Raw genomic sequence first — 22,579 nt, 5'->3', positions numbered from 1 at the left:
ACTTCAACTCTCTTGTTCCCACCCCAACCTCTCTCCTAGCCAGTCCCCCTCTATCTATCCACCCCTGGTGTCTAATCTATTCTCTTTCTCAGTGAGATTGAAGCATCCCTCTTCGTCCAGTCTTAGGCCCTCCTTGATAGTGAGCTTCTGTGGGTCTGTGGTTTGTACCATGGTTATCTTGTACTTTATGGCTAATACCCACTTATAAGTGAATACATACCATGTTTGTCTTTCTGGGTTTGGGTTACCTCCCTCAGGATGATGTTTTCTAGTTCCATCCATTTGCCTGCAAATATCATTGATGCATCATTGTTTTTAATGGCCAAGTAATATGCCCTTGTGTAAATGTGCCATTCTTGTATCCATTCTTCAGTTGAGGGACATCTAGGTGGTTTCCAGTTTCTGGCTATTAGGAAGAAAGCTGCTGTGAACAGAGTTGAGCAAGTGTTCTTGTGGGATGGTGGAGTTTCGTTTGGGTAGATGCCCAGGAGTGATATAGCTGGGCCTTAAGGTAAAACTATTCCCTATTTCCTGAGAAACTGCCTGATTGATTTCCAACGTGGCTGTTTACATTTGCGTTCCCAGCAGCGACGGAGGAGTGTTCCTTGCTCTGCATCCTCGCCAACATGGGCTGCTCCTTGAGGTTTTGATCTTAGTCATTCTGATGCATTTGATTTGTATTTCCCTGGTGAGTAAGGATGCTGAACATCTCTTTAAGTGCTTGTCAGACATTAGAGATTCCTCTACCCAGAATTCTGTTTAGATATGTACCCCATGTTTCAATTGGGTTATTTGGTTTGTTGATGTCTAGTTTTTTAAAAATATATTTTAGATGTCAGCCCTCTGTCAGATGTAGGGCTGGTGAAGACCTTTTTCGGTTCGGTAGACTGGTGTTTTGTCCTTTGCCTTATAGAAGCTTTTCAGTTTCATGAGGTCCCATTTGTTACTTGTTGATCTTACTGCCTGAGCTCTTAGTGTTTTGTTTAGGAAATTGTCTCCGGTACCAACGCATTCAAGGCTATTCTACACTTTTTTCTTCAAGTAGATTTAGTGTATCTGGTTTTATGTTGAGGCCTTTGATCCACTGGGACTTGAGTTTTATGCAGGGTGATAATGTGGTTCTATTTGCATTCTTCTACATGGAGACATCTAGTTAGACCAGCACCATTTGTTGAAGATGCTTTCTTTTTTCCATTGTATAGTTTTGGCTTCTTTGTCAACAATCAAGTGTTCATAGGTGTGTGTATTTAATTCTTGTTCTTCCATTCTATTTCCTTGATTAACCTATCTGCTTTATGCCAGTACCATGTGGCTTTATTACTATTGCTCTGTAGTATATATAGCTTGAAATCAGGGATGGTGATACCTCTAGAAGTCCTGTTATTATACAGATTGTTTTTAGCTATCTTGGTTTTGTTTGTTTGTCTTGGTTTTTCCATATGAAGTTGAATATTGTTCTTTCAAGGTCTGTAAAGAATTGTGTTGGAATGTTGATGGGAATTTCATTGAAGCTGTAGATTGCTTTTGGTAGTGTGGTGGTTTGAACACACTTGGTCCAGGGAGTGGCATTACTAGGAGGTGTGGCCTTGTTGGAGGGAGTGTGTCACTGTGGGGATGGGCTTTGAGACCCTTCTAGCTACCTGAAAAACAGTCTGCTCCTGACTTCCTTTGGATGAAGATGGAGAACTCTCAGTTCCTTAATCGCCATGCCTGCCTGGATGCTGCCATGCTCCTGCCATGATGATACTGGACTGAACCTCTGAACCTGTAAGCTAGCCCCGATTAAATGTTTGCCTTGGTCATGGTGTCTCTTCATAGTGATGGAAACCCTAAGACAGGGACTAGGGTATTGCTGTAATAGGCCTGATCATGTTTTTGTTTAGAAGAATGTAGACTTTGGTACTTTGAATTTGGAAAACAGTGGAATGCGTTAAGTGGGACTTAATGGGCCATCCCAGTGGGAACATGGAAGACATTGGTGCTGAGGCTGATTTGAACTGTGGAGGCCTGGCTCTAGAGGTTTCAGAGGAAAAGAATTTTAGTGTGTGGCCTAAAGATGGCTTTTGTAACATTTTGGTGAAAAATGTAGCTCCTTTTAACCCTTATCTTCCTGAGGCTAAAGTGAACAGACACCATGACCAAGGCAACTCTTATAAAGGCAAACATTGAATTGTGGCTGGCTTATAGTTCATTCCGGAGACTCTTTGCTTTAACTATCATAAAATATATTTTCTTTAATTGATTACGTTTACTCTGGATTCAATGCCAGGTGACAGTTTAATTTCCTAGTAAGTAGACAGAAAACTCCTAGAACCATGAGTTTATTACTTCATTTATTTGTGGATACAGGGTCTTACTACCTAGCCTAGGCTGGCCTTGCTCTGATGTCCTTCTGTCTCAGTCTCTAGAGATCTACAATTGAAGGTGTGCGTGCTTAGAATAATTACATTTCAAAGAAGTATCCCACTTTATTTTCTACTCTCTGTGTTCAAGCTCTTGTAATACAATATATTAAATGGGGAGAAGTGTGTCTTTTCACTCTTATGCACCTCTGTGATCTCAAATCAAAAAGGTTTAGTTATTTCAAAACACCCTAAACCTATTTAAAGTGACACAAATTACATTTATTTTAAGAAAAAGTCAGAAAATATTTAAGTATGAAAGTTAATGATCGTACAAAACATGAAAAGAACCGACTTTTAAGAATAAAGCACTGTAGAGTTTGTAGGCTAATAAAAAAATTCATTTGATATTTTTTCTAGGTTTGGTGGCCTACAGTAGTAATCTTTGCACTTGGGAGTCTGAGGTAGGAGGATTGCTGTGAGTTCAAGAACAACCTGGTTTATACCGTGAGCGCCTCTCTAACCTGTGCTATACACCAGTGAGCTCTAGACCAGCCTGTGTTACCCACACATAGAAAACCTTGCCTCAAAAAATTATTTGATCTTTTAAAAGAAACAACATAAAAGGATTAACAGCCTAAATAATCACACATTTTTATACACCACTGGAACCAAAACAAAGCACAAATAAGCCATTGAATCCACAGGAAACCTAAACAGCATTTGCCACTACCAGACACCAAGTCCCAGGAAAGAGTGAAGTTTACAGACACTGCCATCTAGCGTCCAACTTTAGAACTTACTCTGTAAAATTCCCCATAACCGAAACTCATTATTTCAAAATGTAGATAGACTCTTGACTGAAATTTGAATACAGAACCAGAGATCAAGAATTTCTTTTCTCTTCTCCCTTGGTTCCTCCTTTACTCTTCCCTCCCTCTCCCTCACTCCCCTACCTCTTTTCTCTTGTCCCTCCATATTTTGCACTCCCCTTCTCCTCCTCCCTCCTCCTTTGTAACTTACCTCCTGCTTTCCTAGAGAAGGGCCTGGCTCTGTAGATCAGACCAGCCTCATGCTATCCCTGCCATATTCTACTAATGTTGGGGTTACAGGCGTGCACAACAATGCTTAGCTAAAGACAGAAACCATCAAGGTGATTGAGCCATGTCTTAAAAATTACGGAAAGAAAATAACAAGTTACTAAAGGTATGCATTTCTGCTATGTAGGATGATGTAGAGAAAATGCCAAATGTCCAGAGTACTTGAGGATGAGCAAATAGGTGAAGAATCAATCTTTTACTTTTAACTGTTGTGTGTGTGCATGTGTGTGATGTTTGTGGGCATTTGTTCATGCTGGTGTATATGTATGCTTGTGTAACATGGATGTGGAGGGCAGAGGTTAGTGTCAGAGCTTTCTTCAGTCACTGTCAGGCTATCTTTGGAGATAGGGTTTCTTAATGAACTTGGAGCTCATTGTGGCTGGCCAGCAAGCTCTAGGTATCCTCCTTCCTGTCTCTGCCCCCACAACACAGAGGTTACAGATATGGAGCTGCGCTTAGCTTCAAATGGGGGTTTGAACTCAGGTCCTTATGTTTGTGTGGCAAGCGTTGTATTGACATTCATTTCCTCAGCACCAGGAATCAAGTCTTTAGAATGATGCAAAAACAGTAGCTTTGGTCACTTACGTATTTTGAGTGAGAGGAAAAAACCTCTATGTTAAATGTTCATTACTTTTAAATAATTAGTTTGTTTACTGACCTCTAACCATTGTTTGTTAAGCATTCAGAGAGCTTACACATAAAGGTACTTGCCTCTCTTAGCAGCTAGCAGCGAGGACACCCATGGCATTGGTAATGAGGTAGTGACCACAAAGAGAGGTAAGAGTAGCTGAGAAGGAGTCCACCACTGCCACTCAAGAGGCTGATGCTCACCCTCTGCAGAGGAGAGCAGGCTGCTGCAGGATTTGGATGCATAGTGAGGATGCCCCGAGCAAAACCTGTCTGCGCGTCTGTCTGTCTGTCTGTTTGTCGCAGAGCAAGCAGGCCAAAGGGAAAAAGAAACAACTGGGGGAGGTTTTTCAGATCATGATAGTAAAAGTAATAACCAATCAAATAAAAAAATAAATGATAAGGATACAATTTTACTTGGATAATTGTCTAAACTTCTTACTACAGCACATATACAAGTATTTTAGGGGCGAACTGCTTATTAATGTATATTCAAAGTGTCCTGTACTTTATTTTCAGTTTGAGCTTGGTACCAAAGCTGAGCATGTTTGTCACGCTTTTATACTTTTGTGAATGCGCTCTATTGCCTTGAGTTATGGAGGGCCAAGCTGTCTGACACCTTTCCTTCTTCTTTCTGTTAAGATTAATGTATAGAAAGGTATGTGTGTGTATAGGTGTGTGTAGATATGCATGTGTTTGTGAATATATGTGTGTGTAAATGTGTGTGTGTAAGAGAGAGAGAGAGAGAGAGAGAGAGAGATGGGAGAGACAGACAGACAGACAGATAGACAGAGACAGAAAACCTTTTTAGTTTGGTGCCCATGCAGTTCAGAAGAAGGTTCTGGATCTGCTGAAGCTGGTGATACAGGAGGTTGTGAGAAGCCTGCAGCGGTGCTAGAAACCAAACTGTGGTCACTTAGAAAAGCAGCGAGCAACCTTACTGGCTGAGTCATCGTCATCTCTCCAGCCCTGTACTGCCATGAATTAAAGCATGTTGGTTGTGATTTCCTTAGCTGAATTTCCATGCATTTCACACACAAAGCTCAGAGGTCCCTGAGCTGAAACTGACCCAAGTGCCTCCTCCCTGACCACGAGCTCTCAAGAGACCAGCAGGCAGCATCCAAGCTTCCACGGAAGGAAGCAACCAGTGGTCCTACCCAGCTGTGACACCTGTGAACCAGATCAACCACCAGCTTGGCTGGATAACCCTAGGGGTACAGTCATATGCGTACCTTGGTAGCAACCAACAGCTGTCTAGTTGGATGTAATACCTGATTAACAAGCAGGAAATCATGCCTGATAATGGAAATTTTATCAACTTCTCAGGGTTAGTGAATTCATGGATCTTGGAGAAGAAGCAACAACTGCCACTTCTCTGAACCAGCACAATGGCCAGCTATATTCTAAATATTTGTCGTGATGCCCACAGATAAGTGTATCCCTCGCTTCTCATCAAGGAAACTTCTCTTTGCAATAGACAGAGACAGTTACAGAAAATGAAAACCAATCAAAATGCAGAGTTGTGGAGCTTAATCCCAGTGGATACATCTACAACACATCTCCTGTGCCTAAGGCTCAGGGGTCCCTCCAGGAGAGATTGAGCAAAGACTGTAAGAGCTGGAGGAACAGGGAGTTTGCTGTACCTCCTAGGAACATCGTGTCCAAAGCTACACCCATAAAGTCTCAATAACATGGCTGTTTAACATGAGTTGAACAAGGATGACATCAATGGACAGGCTAATGAGGAAAGGGGAAAGGTCAAGAGGCCTCAACCCTACACAAAGAACTATCTGCAACTAAGGAATACTGAGACGGGGAGAAATAGCCTTCCCCAGGGAAGAGCATACCAATTGTCTCTGCAGTACAAAATGGTCAGCTCTGAAAACATATATGCAATATTCTACGGACTGAGCCGGTTGTATTTATATGTTAAAGAACATACATACACATGCACACACACACACATGTAACAACAATTAATGAAAAAAATACAATATATGGAAGAGTTTGAAGGGAGTGTGGTGGTTTAAATAAGCATGGCCCAGGAAGTGATACTATTAGGAGGTGTGGCCTTTTTGGAGTAGGTGCGGCCTTGTTGGAGGAAGTGTCTTCCTGTGGAGGTGGGCTTTGAGGCCCTTGTCCTAGCTGCCTGGAAGACAGTCTCCTCTTGTTTGCCTTTGGAACAAGAACTCTCAGTTCCTCCCGCACTATGTCTGCCTGGACACTGCCATGCTTCCTGTCATGATGATAATGGACTGAACCTCTGAACCTATGAGCCAGCCCCAATCAAATGTTATTGCTTATAAGAGTTGTCTTGGTCATGATGTCTCTTCACAGCAGTAAAACCCTAACTAAGACAGAAGTTGGTACCAGGAGTGGGAGATTGCTGTGATAGGCCTGACCATGTTTTTGTTTGGTGGAATGTGGATTTGCGGACTTTGGATTTGGGAGGCAGTGCAATGCTTTAAGTGGAGACTAATGGGCCATCCTAGTGGGAATATGGACACCATTGGTGCTCAGGGTGAGTTGAACTGTGCAGACAGGGCTTAAGTAGTTTCAGAGGAGAACAATTTCATTATGTGGCCTAGAGACTATTGTGCGATTTTGGTGAAGAATGTGGATGCTTTTTGCCCTTGTTTGAAGAATCTGCCTGAGGCTAAGGCTAGGTGAAGAGTATCAGACTAATTGCATTGACAAAGGACGTCTCAGAAAAGCCCAGCGTGGACTTTGTCCTCTGGTTTACTCTCGTAAAGTGTGTTTTGACAAAGTGTAGCAAGATTAAAAAGAAAAAATACAAAATGTATGATTCAAGTATTAAAGAGGCACCAGAAAGTGAAATGGAGCTAAATCCTGTGTTCAAGGATATTAGACAGATTATGGGAGTGGTGACCTTGGGGCAAGATCCATCTAGCAAAGCTTATTATTTGTGTTTGCAATTGAACAAGGAGTGGTTATGTCACATTAGATGTTATTACCTGGCTATTGTTTTCATTTGGACTTTTAATCTGGAATGAACTACAATCCAGAAGTTGAGGGAATGCTTGTGATCTAGATCTTGAGGCTGAAAGACACAGGCCTCTGATCTGGATCTTGAGGAACAGTGGCTATGAAAAGCCTTGGCTCAGGCATGGTGGTATATGCCTTTAATCGCAGTATTTGGGAGTCAGAGTCATGCAGATCTCTTGAGTTCAAGGTCAATTTACAGAGCACGTTTCAGGACAGCCAAGTGTAGGCAGTGAAGAAGTTGAAAAGAAGAAAGCTGATGATAATGTATAGGGCAAGGTGAACATGGTACAGCTCCAGCAAGCAGCAGAACTTGACAGCTTCAGTCATGTGGCTCTGGCTTTAGAGTCAAGAACAGAAGAGACTACTGGGATAATTGATGCTGGTTTGCCAGAGCTAAGAAATCAATGGTGATTAAGAAGAGACCAGCATTACTGAGGTGAAATTTTCTGGGAGGTGTTTTCTGAGAGCTTTAAGGAGCTGTGTTCCAGAGATAGCCAAGGTTGTGCCTCGTGCTGCAGCTCTACTTGTGTAATATGTAAGAGCCACCCAAGTAATACTGGTTTTGAAGGCATGAAGGCGTCATGGAGAACAGAAAGCTAGCACTGTGAGAGACCAGGGAAGGCCACTGGTAATGGTGCAGCCTCAGTTGCAGTTGAAGGCCCAGGACTGAAGGGGTCATGCAAAGAAGTTGAGGCTTAGCACCATGAAGAGAGCCTATGAGAGGCTATTGGTGGAACCTAGTTGCAGCAGAAGACTCCATCAAATTGGAGATGCAAGTACCATGGGATGATTACCAAGAACAGCAGCAGCAATAGAGTAAAGTCAACCAGAAGTCAGAGTGCTACAGAGGGTAGAGCTGGAGAAGTGACTGACGCTCCCTTTAGAGGAGCCCAGAAGATCATATGTAGATCCCAGACGCTGGATCAAGAAGCTGTAAAGTTGAAGTTGTCTTGGGGATCCCAAGATCTTAGACATGCCTGGGATACCTGCTGAGGAAAGCTGCTAACAGGGAGTGGAACCAGCCAAAGAGAAAGAAGTGTGTTGCTGCTGAATGCTAAATTTGCTAACAGCAGTCAACAAGCATGAAAGGAGGGGATCTAAAGAACTCTTTGACATTGGTCATGGAGACTTGAAGGTTGGAGTTTTCCCAGCTGGTTTTTGGTCTTGCTTTGATCCAGTATTTCCTCGCCGTGAGGTTTTGGAATGGTAATGTATGTCCTGTGCTTTGATATGTTGGAAGTATATGATTGGTTTTTTTTTTATTTTGATTTTAATAGAGGATGACAGTTAAAAGACCGCATGAACCTCAGAAAAGACTTTGAACTTTGGACTTTTTAAACATTGATGAGACTGTGATAGTCTATGGGGATTTTTGAAGTTGAACTAAATATACTTTGCATTATTCTATAGGTAGGTAGGGCGCCCATAGGCTCATGTGTTTGAAAAAGCCTATGGGTGCCAGGGAGTGGAATGTGGTGATTTGAATATGCTTGTCCTAGGGAGTGGCACTATTAGGAGGTGTGGCCTTGTTGGAGGAAGTGTGTCACTGTCAGGGTAGGCTTTGAGACCCTCCTCCTAGCTGTCTGGAAGACAGTCTCCTCCTGCTTGCCTTTAGAACAAGAACTCTCAGTTCCTCCAGCACCATGCCTGCCTGGAAGATGCCATGCTTTCTGCTGTGATGATAATGGAGTGAACTTTTGAACCTGTTAACCAGCTCTAATTAAAATATTGTCTAATTAAAATATAAGGCACCTTGGTCACAGTGTCTCTTCACAGCAGTGAAGCCCTGACTAAGACAGGGAGTAAAGAGAAAAGGAGGAAATGATATATTATAATCTCAACAAATAAAGACATGATTAAAACCAAAACAACCCCCCAGGCATACTTATTTTCATTATTTTAAATTGTGTATTTATGTGTATTTATGTGATGTGTGTGCCTATGGGTGTAGGTATGTGCAGACGAAGGCGTTGGGTCCTCTGGAGAAGTTAGCTACAGATGGTTGTTAGTGGCCTGATGTGGATGCTAAGAACTTGGAGCCTCTGGATGAGCAGCAAGGGCTGTTAACCGCAGAGCCATCTGATGATTTCTCATTGTCTTCTAGGATCCTATCTAGAGCATCACCTTATTTTGTTTTTCTTTTTCTTTATTTTCTTTTTTGGTTTTGTCTTGTCTCTGCAGCCTTCTCTGGAGTGTTCCGACTTCTGAGTTTTCCAGTGTTTCTGATGGCCTTGAGAATTCTGAGGACTATTTGTTAGGGATTTTGTAGCTTAGTCTACTGTTGTAAGCCGAACCGCGGCTTACATGAACCGGGTATTTCTGGAAGGCAGGCTGGGGCTGAAAGAGACTTAGACTGTGAGAAAAGATAATGAAGCCAAGACAAAAATATCTCTGATCAAGGCCCAAGAGTATACTAGGAGACCGTGCTTATGAGGGGGAAGGCCCATCCTCCCCGCCAGTCCATTCTTGGTGCCTGGAGCCATTCTGTCAGCACTTGGTCACCAGGCTGGTTGCTTATTCAGGAATGTCTCAGGAAGACAGGTTCAGCCTCTCGGCAGGTAGCAGATGAGCAGGGCAGTTGTCACTTCAAAAGGAGCCAACCAAGTCGGAAAGCTGCATTGCAGGTGGCCCTACCTCAGTGGCGACGAGGTCTGTGCCAGTCCGCTTCAGGCTGGGGAGGCTACAGCCTACTATTTGGAATATGATTTATTATTATTATTATATATATTGTATTAGTAGTATAATGATAATCCTGAAAACATGATCTGGTCACAGAGGAGGAAATAACAGAGAAATCATCATTTACTCTATGAAGGCTATCTACCAGCAACCTCACAGTTCACTCGCCCTGGCTCCAGTGCACTCTGCCTGTTTCATCACAGTCAAGTTACCCTTTCCTGCTTTGCTTCTATAAAGCACTCTATGGGAGAAGCTCACACAGCTCCCAGTAAGGGCCAGAGGGCTGTGTTCCTGCTCCTTCAGAGGCTCTAACTATTTAGAATTCCGCACTTGAGGTTTCCTCCTTCTCCATTAACTCCTTCAGCCTCTTCCGGGCATCAGCAGACTCACAGGTGTTTGTTTTATTACATTCCAACACCACAGTATTTGCTGCTTAAATGTTTTCAACTTTGGCCACTGGAGCTCTCTCAGTCTGCGCCTGTGTTTCTTAGACAGATCCTTGTAAGATGGTTGTACTCGTTGGTTTTGTGTGTCAACTTGACATGGGCTGGAGTTATCACAGAGAAAGGAGCTTCAGTTGGGGAAATGCCTCCACGAGATTCAGCTATGGGGCATTTTCTCAGTTAGTGATCAAGAGGGGAGGGCCCATTGTGGGTGGAGCCATCCCTGGGCTGGTAGTCTTGGGTTCTATAAGAGAGTAGGCTGAGCAAGCCAGGGGAAGCAAGCCAGTGAGGAACATCCCTCCATGGCCTCTGCATTAGCTCCTGCTTCCTGACCTGCTTGAGTTCCAGTCCTGACTTCCTTTGGTGATGAACAGCAATGCGGAAGTGTGAGCTGAATAAACCCTTTCCTTCACAACTTGCTTCTTGGTCATAGTGTTTTGTGCAGGAATAGAAACCCTGACTAAGACAATGGTGGGTGTCTTGATGTAAACATTCTTCTCTTCCCTTCTCCCATGCCTTCTCTTTCTTTTCTTTCTTCCTGAACAATGTTTCACGTACCCCAGGCTGACTTAAAACTGACCATTTAGCTAAGAATGACTTTGAATTTCTGATTCTCCTGTCTCCCCATCTTTCGTGCTGGGATTATGTCCTGTCCTGTCCCCCGTATATATCCCACACATAACACCCAGTTTACAAAGTGCTAAGATTGAATTTCGGGCTAGTTGAATACCTTGCCCACTGAACTCTATCCCCAGCCCTGCATTTTCTTATTTTCTAAGTAAAATACGCTCTAGTTCATCTTATATGGTTTCCTTCACATTCCCAGAACGAGTCATTTCCTCACGGAGCCCTGGATCTTTTTATTGGAAACAACATTAGAAAGCATCTTCTTGTTTGTGACCACTGTAAGCACTGGAAATCCAGTATCTTTGAGGTAGGCATGTGTTCTGACAGCCTACCAGCTGACAGACAGAAGAGATATATTTGCATACAAGGCTGCATAAAATATTTCAGTTTTCTCTCACCTTGCCTGAGTTTCAGTTTCCGTCCAGTGCCATCCACCTCTTTACGTACTGTTCAGTTTCATCACACCAACATCACAACATGAGAACTGTTATCTGGTACTCCTGTGGTGAGTGACTTGATCACCCAGCTCCATCCGTCTCAGCTTTGTTTCTTAAGATAAGGTCTTACTGTATAACCAGGGCAAGCCTGGAACTTAATAGAGACTAAGTTACATTGTTTAGGGAAGTACAATGAAGTGGTAGATTTTAAGATTGAAAATGATTATTATTACTACAAAGGGGCACACACAAAAAAGAAACATCCATAATGACTTTTAAAAGCATCTTTTGTTTCTATGTGGAGAAGGTAGCAGAGACTGGATGCGCTTTCACCTGATACAGCTAGAAAAACCCAACAAAGGTAGGAGACAGTTTTCCGAGCCTGGGTAGCAGGCAGGACTGAGCAGTAATATCAGATAGTGAACACCCATTAGACGCCACTTTTGCTAAAAGGCATGGTCTTCTCCCTGGGCTTATAGGGTCACTAAACGCAGGCTGAAAGCTTAGCATATCTAGTTTCACTTTGTGTCTGTCCCCTTTACTGTTTAGCCTGTTTAATTTCTGGCTGTAGCTCTGTTAATCACTCCAGGAATGTTCATCTAACCCCTTTGAGATCTAATCTATCTCATTTTCCTTCAAGGCTCAAGGGACAAAGGTTAGGAGCCACTGTCCTAATCCTGAAGTCATCTAGGGTGGAACAGTAGTGCATCAAAGGATAGGCCACATCCCACATTAAAAAAAAAAAAAAACTAAACAAACTATCTATGATGGATAGTCACTGGAGCCAGAGAAATCTTATGGGTACCAGATTGTTCTCTTTAGGCAAGGAGAACTGATTCTGGTCCCCTTGCAGAACCAGAATTGAGATCATGGTCACCTAAGCCACATTCTTCCCCCTGCCTCCAACCTAAAGCTATACTTAACCTCTACTTAAACTTAAAATTGCACATCACTGCCAAAAGAGAAACCATGGGGGTTACCATAGCGATTTATATATTCCTCTCCCCCAACAGGCCACACTGACTTAATCGCCATTGCTTTTTCAGCATTACTTAAATTGGTGTATTGTGGCAGGTGATTCCCTGCTGGGCCTCTAGGAACCAATGACTTTCTTTAAAACTCCAGGAACAATGGGAATGTAAACTAAGTCCTAGCCCCAGCCTATTAGCTGTCCCGACCATTGTCCAGGGAGGCGGAGCCAGGGCAGAGACCAACTTTATCTGAACTAAAGAGATGGAACTGTAAGACAGAACAGCAGAGATGGAGGGAGAGAGACTTGAAAAGTGAGCTCCAGAGATCGCAAAGTCCACCTGGGCAAGAGCAAGGGGAAGGAGCCAAATCTAGTCAGAGAAATGCCACTTACAAATGTCCAAGGAGAAATGACCCAGAAAGAATCTGTACTCTCACCAGTCCAAGTGAGAAAACCTTAGCATCGTTGACATATTCACAGGGGGTTCTGAGTAACTGGGAAGAAGTACGGTCAGGGTAATTTATAAGTACAAAGAAAAACTTCCTCTCAGGTGTCTCTGGTTAAGAGGGAAACTATAGCGAAACCTCTCTTGGAAGAGGTTTCCGTGACATGGATTTGAGATGCTATCAGGAAGCAGGACTCAACCATGTCCAAACTACCGCCCAGGACATGAGCTTGAGTCACCTTCCATGATAGAGACCACAAAGATTTGACAGTTAAATTATGCTCAGTGGCTCAACGTAGGTATCAGGCATTCATCTGGCTCTTGCTTTTTGGACACCTGGATGGTGCACTATCATACGGTTGGAAAAGCACTGCTACACATCAAAGTAAAACGTTGGTTCAACAGCATCTCTCAAGGATTTGTTCTTAAAATATGTTTATAAGCACTGGAACTTAAACACACCCGGTAGTCCCTTTTATTTTGTAGCTGTCCCTTTAGTCTTCTCATTGTGGCCTTTTTGACGTGCAAACACTTCAACAGAGTTTAGCTGTAAGGACCAATTTACAGTCAATTAGGAGGACACCCATGGCTCAAGCTGTATCTATGCACGATTTCCCTTGAGCAGGAATGGGGGCTCTCTGAGAAATGGCTGGTTCCAGGTGGCACTCCCCCACCACCTTAGTCTGAAACTTAGAATCTTTTAAAAGAAAACAATTATTTTTTTTAGGTGCATACAAAAGAATAGGTTTCTTTATGACATTTTCATAAATATATGCGATTGGCCTTTGTCCACATTTTCTTGTTTATCATTGTCCTTATTTTTAGTCTTTTAGTCTCATTCTTGTGACTGTTATTAGCAGAATTTAGAATTGTATTGAAATTCAGTCCTATATACTATTAGATTAAGAATCCCCTAGATAGAGCTAAAGGATGGAGCACGCCTTTAATCCCAGCACTCAGGAGTGAGAGGTTTGAGGCCAGCCTGGTTTACAGAGTGAATTTCAGGACAGCCAGGGCTATACAGAGACACCCTGACTCAAGAACACAAAAACAAACGAACCAGGAAGAACGAAAGAAAGAAAGAAAGAAAGAAAGAAAGAAAGAAGGAAAGAAAGACAAAATAAGCAAGCAATCAAGACATTTTAAATGGTGGAGGACTAAGATCTGATTTGCATTTTAGAAGTACCTGTCTGACACTCTTGAGAACAGAGAGGGTGGCAGAAGAGTGACGGGGAATACATGTTGTGTGCGTCTCTCTCTGTGTGTGGTGTGTATGTGTGTGTGTAGTGTGTGTGTGTGCGTGTATCTGTGCAATGACGACTCCTGTTAGACGTGGAGGAGGGAGATTAATTTGAGACCTTGTCAGTGGAGCAAATAGGGACTGACTTGCTAGCAATAGGCTATGCAAGCAAGCCTCAAGTGTTGATGATTGGGGTGTGTGTGTGTGTCATCACTGACAGTAGCAGAGTAAGCAGCTAAATTTTGTGAGACTGCGGATGGTTGTGGTTATGGTTATGGTGAGCTTAAAGTTATGGGGATGAGTGCGAAGGGTTATAACTCCTGGAGAAGGCCTCCCCCTCCCAGCCCCATTCTTTTACCAACTGGTCATGGACTATATGTGGTTGAAAATGCGCTTTATAGGTGAGCATTCCGCCTTGCGTACCAGGGAACCTGGATTTCAGTCCTCTATGAGTAGCAAGTACTAGAGAAGCCCCTTTGTGGCTAGTCAGCGGCAACAAACACTGCATAGAAATTTCCTGATAGAAAGTGGCTCTCCAAGTGGGAAAGGCGTCACCTTACAAATACTTTCTAATCCTTGATGAGATACAATTGATGTCAAAAACATTGTGCACGGAGTAGGATTGCAAAGCGATGAGCAACATGTAATGGTGAATTCACTTAAGTAATTCTACTTTTTTGCAGGGCTGGGAAACATCAAAGTCGGCCTAGTTGACAAGTGCACACATCGAGCCTATGCTGTGTTTGCGGAAGAAAAGCTAGAGAGCAGCAGGAGCCCACGTCAGCTTCTTCCCCTACCAGCCTCAGCTCTAGGGAGCGTCTCCCACGCCCAGCTCTGCAGGCGTCGCTCCTGCTCGCTCACTGCGCGTGCTCAGCATCTGAAGGCTCTCTCCATCAAACCCTCAGACCACGCCCCTCGCCCTGGGTCAAGGCGGGAGCTTCAAGCGCCCCTCCTGATGATTGGATGTTGAGGTCTCGACCCCACGCCTCCCGCTTTGCCCCGCCCTCCACGCTGCTCAGACGCCTAGCTCCAGCCGAGGAGATCACTAGCTGGAGCGCACGTCAGCGCGCGCCGGAGCCCCGGGTGCAGGCCCCGCCCCTTCTCCCTGCTCCGCCCCGCCCCTCGGCCTCCCTCCCACTGCTCGGCTCCCGGGCTCTCAGCAGCAGTGCATCCGCGCTCCGCGGCCATGGAGATTCCTGGGAGTCTGTGCAAGAAAGTCAAGCTGAGCAATAACGCGCAGAACTGGGTGAGTGGTGGCCGCAGGCCGGAGCGTGGGTGGCTGTGGGAACCGCGGGCTGCCGGTGCATCCTGCGGGAGCCGGGGGCGGGGACCCGGGCGGCGGCGGCCCGTGAAGGCGAGTCCAGGCCCGGAGCTGTCCCCTAGGCTGGCGAGGCGGAGGGCTGCGGCGGAGGCAGACGGAGGCGCCTCTGCACGTTCCGGGTGTGCTTGGCCCAGGTTTGGGTCGGTCTCCGAGTCCTTACGTTTCTGAGTTGCAGTGTGCTGAGAGAATAACAATGTGGCCATTCATGGATCGGGACTGCAGGACTGAGGTTCTTTGTGTCTCTGTTTTAAATTGGAATGTCTGACACAGACATACTTTTAAAGACTCGATTCCTGGTGACAGTTAGGTGTGGGAAGATTGTTTCTAACATTGAGCAGCGAGTACCAGTAGGCTTCATTGGCTGAGTACTATGGCTTCAGAGGGTCGTTTCCTTCTGTAGTTTATTCATTGGTGGTGGCCGCTAAGATGGTAAGCGCGAAGCTGGAGACCATCCAACTTTGGAGGCTGCAAAGGCCCTGCTTCAGCGTTAGACGGATTTTTTTTTTTTTTTTCTTTTATTCCTCAGGTAACAGGATCATGAAGTTTAATTACAGGTGATGATTTACAAATCATCACCTGCCCTTGGTGAGTCAGGAGAGAAAGTAAAAATAAAAAAAAAATGCTGTTTCAGGCTAGTGTTCTTTTGAAGTCATTGATTTGCCATGTCTGCTGTCAGATTCAAGAATTCTGTCTTCTTTCATCCTTTACCTTAACTTCTTAGAAGGTGAGAGGGATGTGAGATAAAAGGGAGATTAGGAGGTTGGAAGGGACAGACTCCTGTCGTGGGCTCCAGTCCCAGCCTTGCCGTTTGTAAGTTGGGTGATCTTGAGGACAGTCACTCCACTCTGAATCTCAGGTGACTGGAGGGTGTAACAGTGTGCCCTTCTCAGGATTGTCTTTCTGAATAGAGAAGATAACGAAGGTGAAAGAGCAACGAAACCATTGCTCTGAAACTCGGATTCGGCGTCACTATTGTTGCTAACAGGATTTCACGGTTAGGGAGGTAAGTTGACTAAATTGGAGTATTTAAAAAAAGTTTCAGTAATACTGTCTGTCTATAAGTCATTTATTTAAAAATCACTTTGTTATTTTATGAGTCTGAGTGTTTTGCCTGTGTGTATGTGTATGCACCAGGAGTGTGCCTGGTGTTGCAGAAGGGTGTGTTGGACCCTTCGGGCTGCAGTTACAGGTAGTTGTGAGCCACCATTGTGTGTGTTCTGGGGATCCTTTGTAAGAGAGAGTGCTCTAAACTGCTGAGCCAACTCTTCTGCTGCCCTAATTCATTTATGTATTACATCGTTTGCTATGTAGAGACCCATACTTGACAGCTATAAAAAACCATAGGGCTCAGGGTTTGCTTTGCTCATGGCAACTGATTGTTAAGGGCATATGTTTTTATGGGCCATAGTGAGTGGCCTAAGATAGGAGTTTTATTGCAGTTTAGAGGCAAGGTTAGTTTGGCCCCAGGGATTTTTATGAGTTTATGGAGAACCTCATATTTCTGAAGTGGGTGGAGCCATCACATCCCTGAGCAGGGACATGTTTGACTACTGAAGGGAGTTTTTGTTGGGGAGCAGAGATAAAGATGGGGTGGAGCAGGGTTGTATAATGTAAATTTTTGGCTAAAGAGTTAGGGTGATTTTTCTAGGAGATTTGGAATGGAGCTAGAATTTTTAAAATTTTTCTGAACTTTTCTTTTTTTCCAGTCTCTAATAGAATGACTTCCCCTAACACATGTAACTCATCCGATGGGTGTGAGTGTAAAAAAATCTATGCACTCTTAATGTTAATGTTCTCATTTCATAAAACGGGCAATCCAGGAAGGCTGGTTTGCAGAGGAAATGCAGGTACCTACTGTGCCATCGTGAGGATTAAGTTGGCAGACTAGAAGCCTGGTTGACATAGCCACACTGTTTAAGGTATTCTTGTTGGCCAATCCAGTGTGAACAGTTGAATGGCTAGCTAAAAGCAGGAAAGAACAGACAGGAAGGACCAGACTAGACTGAGGCGATGACCAGGAGAGAGACATTAAAAGATGTCCTGAAGTTTTCATCTGAGACGTTGGGAGATAGGCTGAAATGTTGTATCTATGTTCACTTGTTGAGTTTTTGCAGTGTTTCCGTGGATGGGGTTTAAAACCAGGACCCTGAATGTGTCCACGTGCTGTCCCAGAACTCATAGAGTTACCACATGTAGCATCTCCATTTTATAAATGAGGAAACTGAGGGACAGAGTTGTTAAGGTGGCAACTGGAATTCTAAGCCTGTATCTGAAGGGACAGCCTTAGCTGAAATTGTAATTTTGTGTTCAGAGAAATTGAATCACCTGTATAACTTAAAAGAAAAAGACATAAAAATAAGTGGAGAAATATAAATTAGATGTCAATAATACGATTTGTTTAGCTTAATATAGCCCAGATATTTTCACTGAATTTATATATATATGTATATATATATTTTTTTGTTGTTGTTTTTGTTTTTTTTGTTTTTGTTTTTTCGAGACAGGGTTTCTCTGTGTAGCCCTGGCTGTCCTGGAACTCACTCTGTAGATCAGGCTGGCCTCGAACTCAGAAATCCGCCTGCCTCTGCCTCCTGAGTGCTGGGATTAAAGGCGTGCGCCACCAACGCCCGGCTGGATTTTTATTTTTAATATACATACAAGCTCAGTGCTATTTGTGATCAGTGTAAAGTTACTGATGCTTTAAGCCTTTTTTGTATGTACCCGTCTGGAGGGTATTTGGCATTTATCACACATCTTAGCTCTGGGTAGGCACTTCGCACCTGCTCTCTGGGACCTGGGTACGTTGTTACAGGTATTAAACTAGGCTAGGCTAGGAGTAGCTTTGAGCAGGACTTAGGGTGTTAATTAACATATTGAGAGCAGGTTCTAAGCTTTAGACACTGCATTCTGCTGAGGAGCAGGAAAAAGAAATTGCTTCACAGAAGTCTTAAGTAAGAGGTAAGAGAATGTAGTGTCCTGAAGGGAGGAAGCACAGTTGTTCAGCTGTTACCATATACCAACAGGTGTAGTAAAGGGAAGCCAAGAGTCCGTTTTCTACAGGAGCCTCCTTTGATGTCAGTCTGAAATGTAACACATGTCATTCTCTAGTTGATACAATCTTTCCTGCAATGGGGACAGTTTCCCTCTGCCCTTTGTAACCTGTCACTTGACTCTGGGAAGCTTGGGGCTGCTTGTTTGAGACTCAAGTGTCACCCTTCCGTAGAATCGTATCCAGCTGAACCCCCTGCTCACGTTAGCTTTATGCTGGACTGGGTTGTACAAGGGCATCTTCTTGTTAGAGTTTGTTACCATTCTTCCCTCAGAGAAGTCTGAAATGGAGCAGGAGATTCTGAACCATACATAGGTAGCCACATTCTGGTTTCCTGATTCTGTCTCCCAGCACTCCCCAAAGCCCTGCAGCTCAGCACATCTTCCTTTTTACACATCACATCCTTAGGATTTTGTAGTTTGCTGCTGCCTGGGCTGCCTGGACGGCCCTTTAGTGAGGAGCTTCAGAGCTTTGGGCTATTTGACCTTAAGTATGTCGCCATGTGGACCTTTTCCATACTCCTTTGCTCCTGGGTTGAATTGCTTGTACAGCTCCGTATGTGGTGATGCTATCCTGTATCCTGTATCCTGTTGACATATTTCATTAGAGATGTTTGTATCTGCTGAACTCCCATGTGGCCAGAAGGTAGACGGGTAGGGTGTAGAGTAGCTCGGATGCTCTTGACAACATAAATCTTTAGTCTGTTTAAGTAAGGAAATGAACGACATATATGGAAAGGTTTAGATTGAAGTTCTGTCCCTTAACCATCTGTACAGTCCTGGGCACAATCCCTGAACTCATCTGTGCTTCATCTCTCTCATCTGTAATACGGACAAAACAACCATCATAGCCAGGCTAAATTATACATATGTCAAGGGTACAGAGGATCCATAGGTCAAAGGTTAAAGACTCTGTGGTCCTCAGCACTGTTGAGTACTGTTCTTGCTACTATTTAATAATAATTAATCAAATGTTTAATACCTGCTTTGTTTTTGCCTCTGTTCCTCATCCTGGGTGTGCAGAGGCAGAAGGGCCAAAAGGAATTCTGCTCTGGTGGGTCTCACCTTCAACTTGAGAGACAACCAAATCAATGACTAATTGTACATTTGTCATGTTGTTCTGTACTGCTCTGGTCCTCTCAGAAGGCCAGCATCCCATTCTGGAGGTGGAGGAGGGCTGAGATGGTACAGAGTGACTCAGGCTTAGGTGGGACACAGGAAACATTGTCCTCCATCTAGGCTGGGACAGGTGTTGGTCTTCTTAAGTCTACAGTCTGGGAGCTGATGTTATAGGAAGTACCCAGAGAAAAGGGAAAGCTCAAATTCGACCAAGAAGCACACTTTGAATGCTGACTAATGTGGTTTGCATAAATATCCTCCAGAGGCCCATGTGTCAGTGACTGGTTGCCAGCCCATGTGCTGTTGGTAGGTGGTAGAACCTTTACAAGGTTCTGGTGGGAGGAAGTCTGGTCTTTGGGGGCATTCTTGAAGGGGCGGTTGGAATCCTGCCCACTTCCCAGATGCCACGTGGTGGGCATCTTGTTTCTCATGTCTTCACCATTAGTGCCCAGAGCAGTGGGTCCCAGGGACTGTGGCCTGAAGCTCCTGAAATCCAGGAGACTGTATTGATTTCTGTTACAGTCATGGAAGGCTGACTAATGTTTAAAAAGGTGACAGTAATGTTTGGAAGGGTCTTTGTTGTCTAGTATGGTAGCCACTAACCACACGTGGCAACTTCATTACATAACACACCCAGTTCCTTAGTGGTACTGACCACGTATCTAGTGCTGTAAGTGTAGCTGGTGATCACTCCAGCCTAGAACTTTCCATCTGTGGGAGCTCTAAGTCTAGCCTTGGAACCACTGCCCCCTCTTTTCTTTTATTCTCCTTCTCTATGTATTTGTGTCTTTTTACTTTCTTCCCAGGGCAAGGCATTTCCAGAGTCATTTCCACTCTGCAGTTTTGTTTTGGGGCAGTGTGGCACAGGGTGTCTAGCTGTGTTGGCTTTCCTTTTAGCATGGTAGCTTTTTTTAACCTTTGAAGTATCCCACATGTTTCTACGACAGTACATTTTGAGGCAGATTCTCTTCTCAGTGATTGTCAACTGGGTGAGATTTTTGCCACCTTTAGGGTGGTTAGCAATTCTGGAGGTCTGTCTGTCTCCTCCTCCTCCTCCTCCTCTTCTTCTTCTTCTTCTTCTTCTTCTTCTTCATCTTCTTCGTCGTCTTCGTCTTCTTCTTCTTCTTCTTCTTCTTCTTCTTCTTCTTCTTCTTCTTCTTCTTCTTCTTCTTCTTTTCTTCCCCTGTCTCTTTCTTATTTTTTCTTTCTTTCTTTTTTTTTTTTTTTGTGTCATTGAGGGGATGATGCTTCTGATATCTGTTGGGTAGAGGCCAAGGCTGCTACTAAATATTTACCATCACAAGGAACTTTCAAAATCAAGGATTACTAGCTCTCAATAGTCATTGATGTTGAAGTCGAGTCTCCATGGGCGATTGTGGAATCACCGTAATAGAGCAGTGGATATGGTGGTGGCTGGAGGTTTCCATGGATGTTGAGTACTGAGTACTGGTTGCAGTTGTGTCTCTGGTAGTCAGGCACAGTGCTGGGGCCATGTCCACGGGCCTAGCATTGGGGATCTCCAGCAATGGGAATTATGGACACAGAAGGCATGTCTTTAAGCCCTTCAGGGAGCAACACTAGTGGTAACAGTGGGGGGCTAGCTGCATAGGTCTCACACTCCAAGGTACAAGATCCTTGGTTCTTCAGGTCTCAGCAGTGACACATCATACTGTGGGCCACCTGTCCCGCTCTGGTACAGGGAACTCCGTGGACTTGTGTTCTGAGACCACAAGTACAAAGCTGGGTTAGAGAGGTTGCACTGTGGGAGAGACTGGAGCCAGGACAGTAATAGGTTAGGGATGGGCTGGACCACATCTTGATCAGGTCCTGTTAGCTTATATATACCTCCTGCCCCTTGTTTAATCCCAGATGTCCTATTCGTCCCCAGAAGATGGACTCAGGGGTCCCTGGGCCTTTCATCCTCTCCCCATTGTAACCACACTGAGTAAATATCCTTGCAATTCTCTAGTTGTTATATTGGTGGTAAGTGATGAAGCCTAGCTCGTTAGGGTTCCCGGACTCACCCTTTCATCTTAGAGGCCCCAGCAATACCAGAGATGGTGAGATGTAGAAACTTTTGCACCCAAGGGGGACGGACTTCAGCAGTGGCTCCTTTCAGCCTGGCAGCAGGCAGCGGTGGTTCTGGAGGTGTGATGGGCAGTGTTAGGGTCTTTTCTAACGCTGAGATTTACTGTGGACTTCATGCAGCCCTTCAGGCTAGGTTCAAATCTGTGATGACCGTGGTACTGTCGTGTGGCTGGAATTGTTGGTGTCTTGATGGTGGAGTAGTTGGACTCTCCCATCATCCTTTCTCCTTAGTTCCAGGGCCAGGTTTACCTTAGGCTTTGTTCTTTGCCCTGCACACCAGGTCTGTGTCTTACTGGGTTCCCACCTCTGCCTTGATGAGCTCCTGGGTCCCTCTTTAGTCACTTAGGTTGAACTTGGAGCTCTTTATTTGTTTATAATTTTGGTTCTTTCTTGTAGATAAGGTGAGTAATGGACATCTTTACTTGGCTGCTTTGGACTTCTCCAAATTCAGATTTGTTTATTTTAATAGCTACTTTTTTTTTTTAAAATCTGTTTCCTTGTTTTGATAAGGTCTGATGTAGTCTATGCTGGCATCACACTTTCTGTGTGACTGAGGCTTGTCTTAAACTCCTAACTACTTGCCTCTACCTCTCTGGGTGTGGATTACAGGTGTGTGAACTGCCACTCCTGGCTTCAGATTTATTTTTAAATGTGAAAAGTATCAAGTATATGTAAACAAAAACTTTCTTGTACCCAGACTACCCAAGTTTTCTGCCAGAATCATTTTCAATATAGTAGGCAAGAAACCAGCAGGTGACATTCTCTTTAGTGATTGAGTGAGCTAGTTTCTATGTATCTTGCACTTTCTAACATCCATTAACTTCATGAGTATATAGTTTGTTGGGTAATTTTTTATGTGGTTGACCTCAAATTTAATAAGAAAAAGAAGGAAATATTTCATAGGAACAAAACACAGTAAAACACATTAGATACAGGTCTCTTCTTGTCTAGGAGCAAAGTGGCTTGGAAACATCCCAACACAAAATGGGCAAGTCAAACAGGTTTGGCGAGTGGAGGAAGTTTACCTTGGACTACCCTCTTCATTCCTTTCCGGCAGACACCTAGCTCCCTTCTGGGCAGCACTGAT

The 22,579-nt window shown here is 44.1% G+C and overlaps 1 protein-coding gene across 1 annotated transcript in view; it reads left to right on the top strand.

Annotated features, from left to right (window-relative positions):
* Nucleotides 1–15,030: 15,030 nt before the first annotated feature.
* Papss1 (3'-phosphoadenosine 5'-phosphosulfate synthase 1) overlaps nt 15,031–22,579 on the top strand; it is an 85,064-nt gene continuing 77,515 nt past the window's right edge. The window contains 1 exon segment of the mRNA XM_021157472.3: nt 15,031–15,162. Coding sequence (XP_021013131.1) covers nt 15,103–15,162 — 60 coding nt within the window. The 5' untranslated portion in view covers nt 15,031–15,102.

Source organism: Mus caroli, unplaced genomic scaffold, assembly GCF_978045245.1.
Source record: "Mus caroli unplaced genomic scaffold, Mus_caroli_1 scaffold_3, whole genome shotgun sequence".
In the NCBI taxonomy this organism is placed as follows: Eukaryota; Metazoa; Chordata; class Mammalia; order Rodentia; family Muridae; genus Mus; species Mus caroli.
Note: the sequence above shows the minus strand (reverse complement) of the source record. Positions and strands in the feature narration are given on the sequence as shown.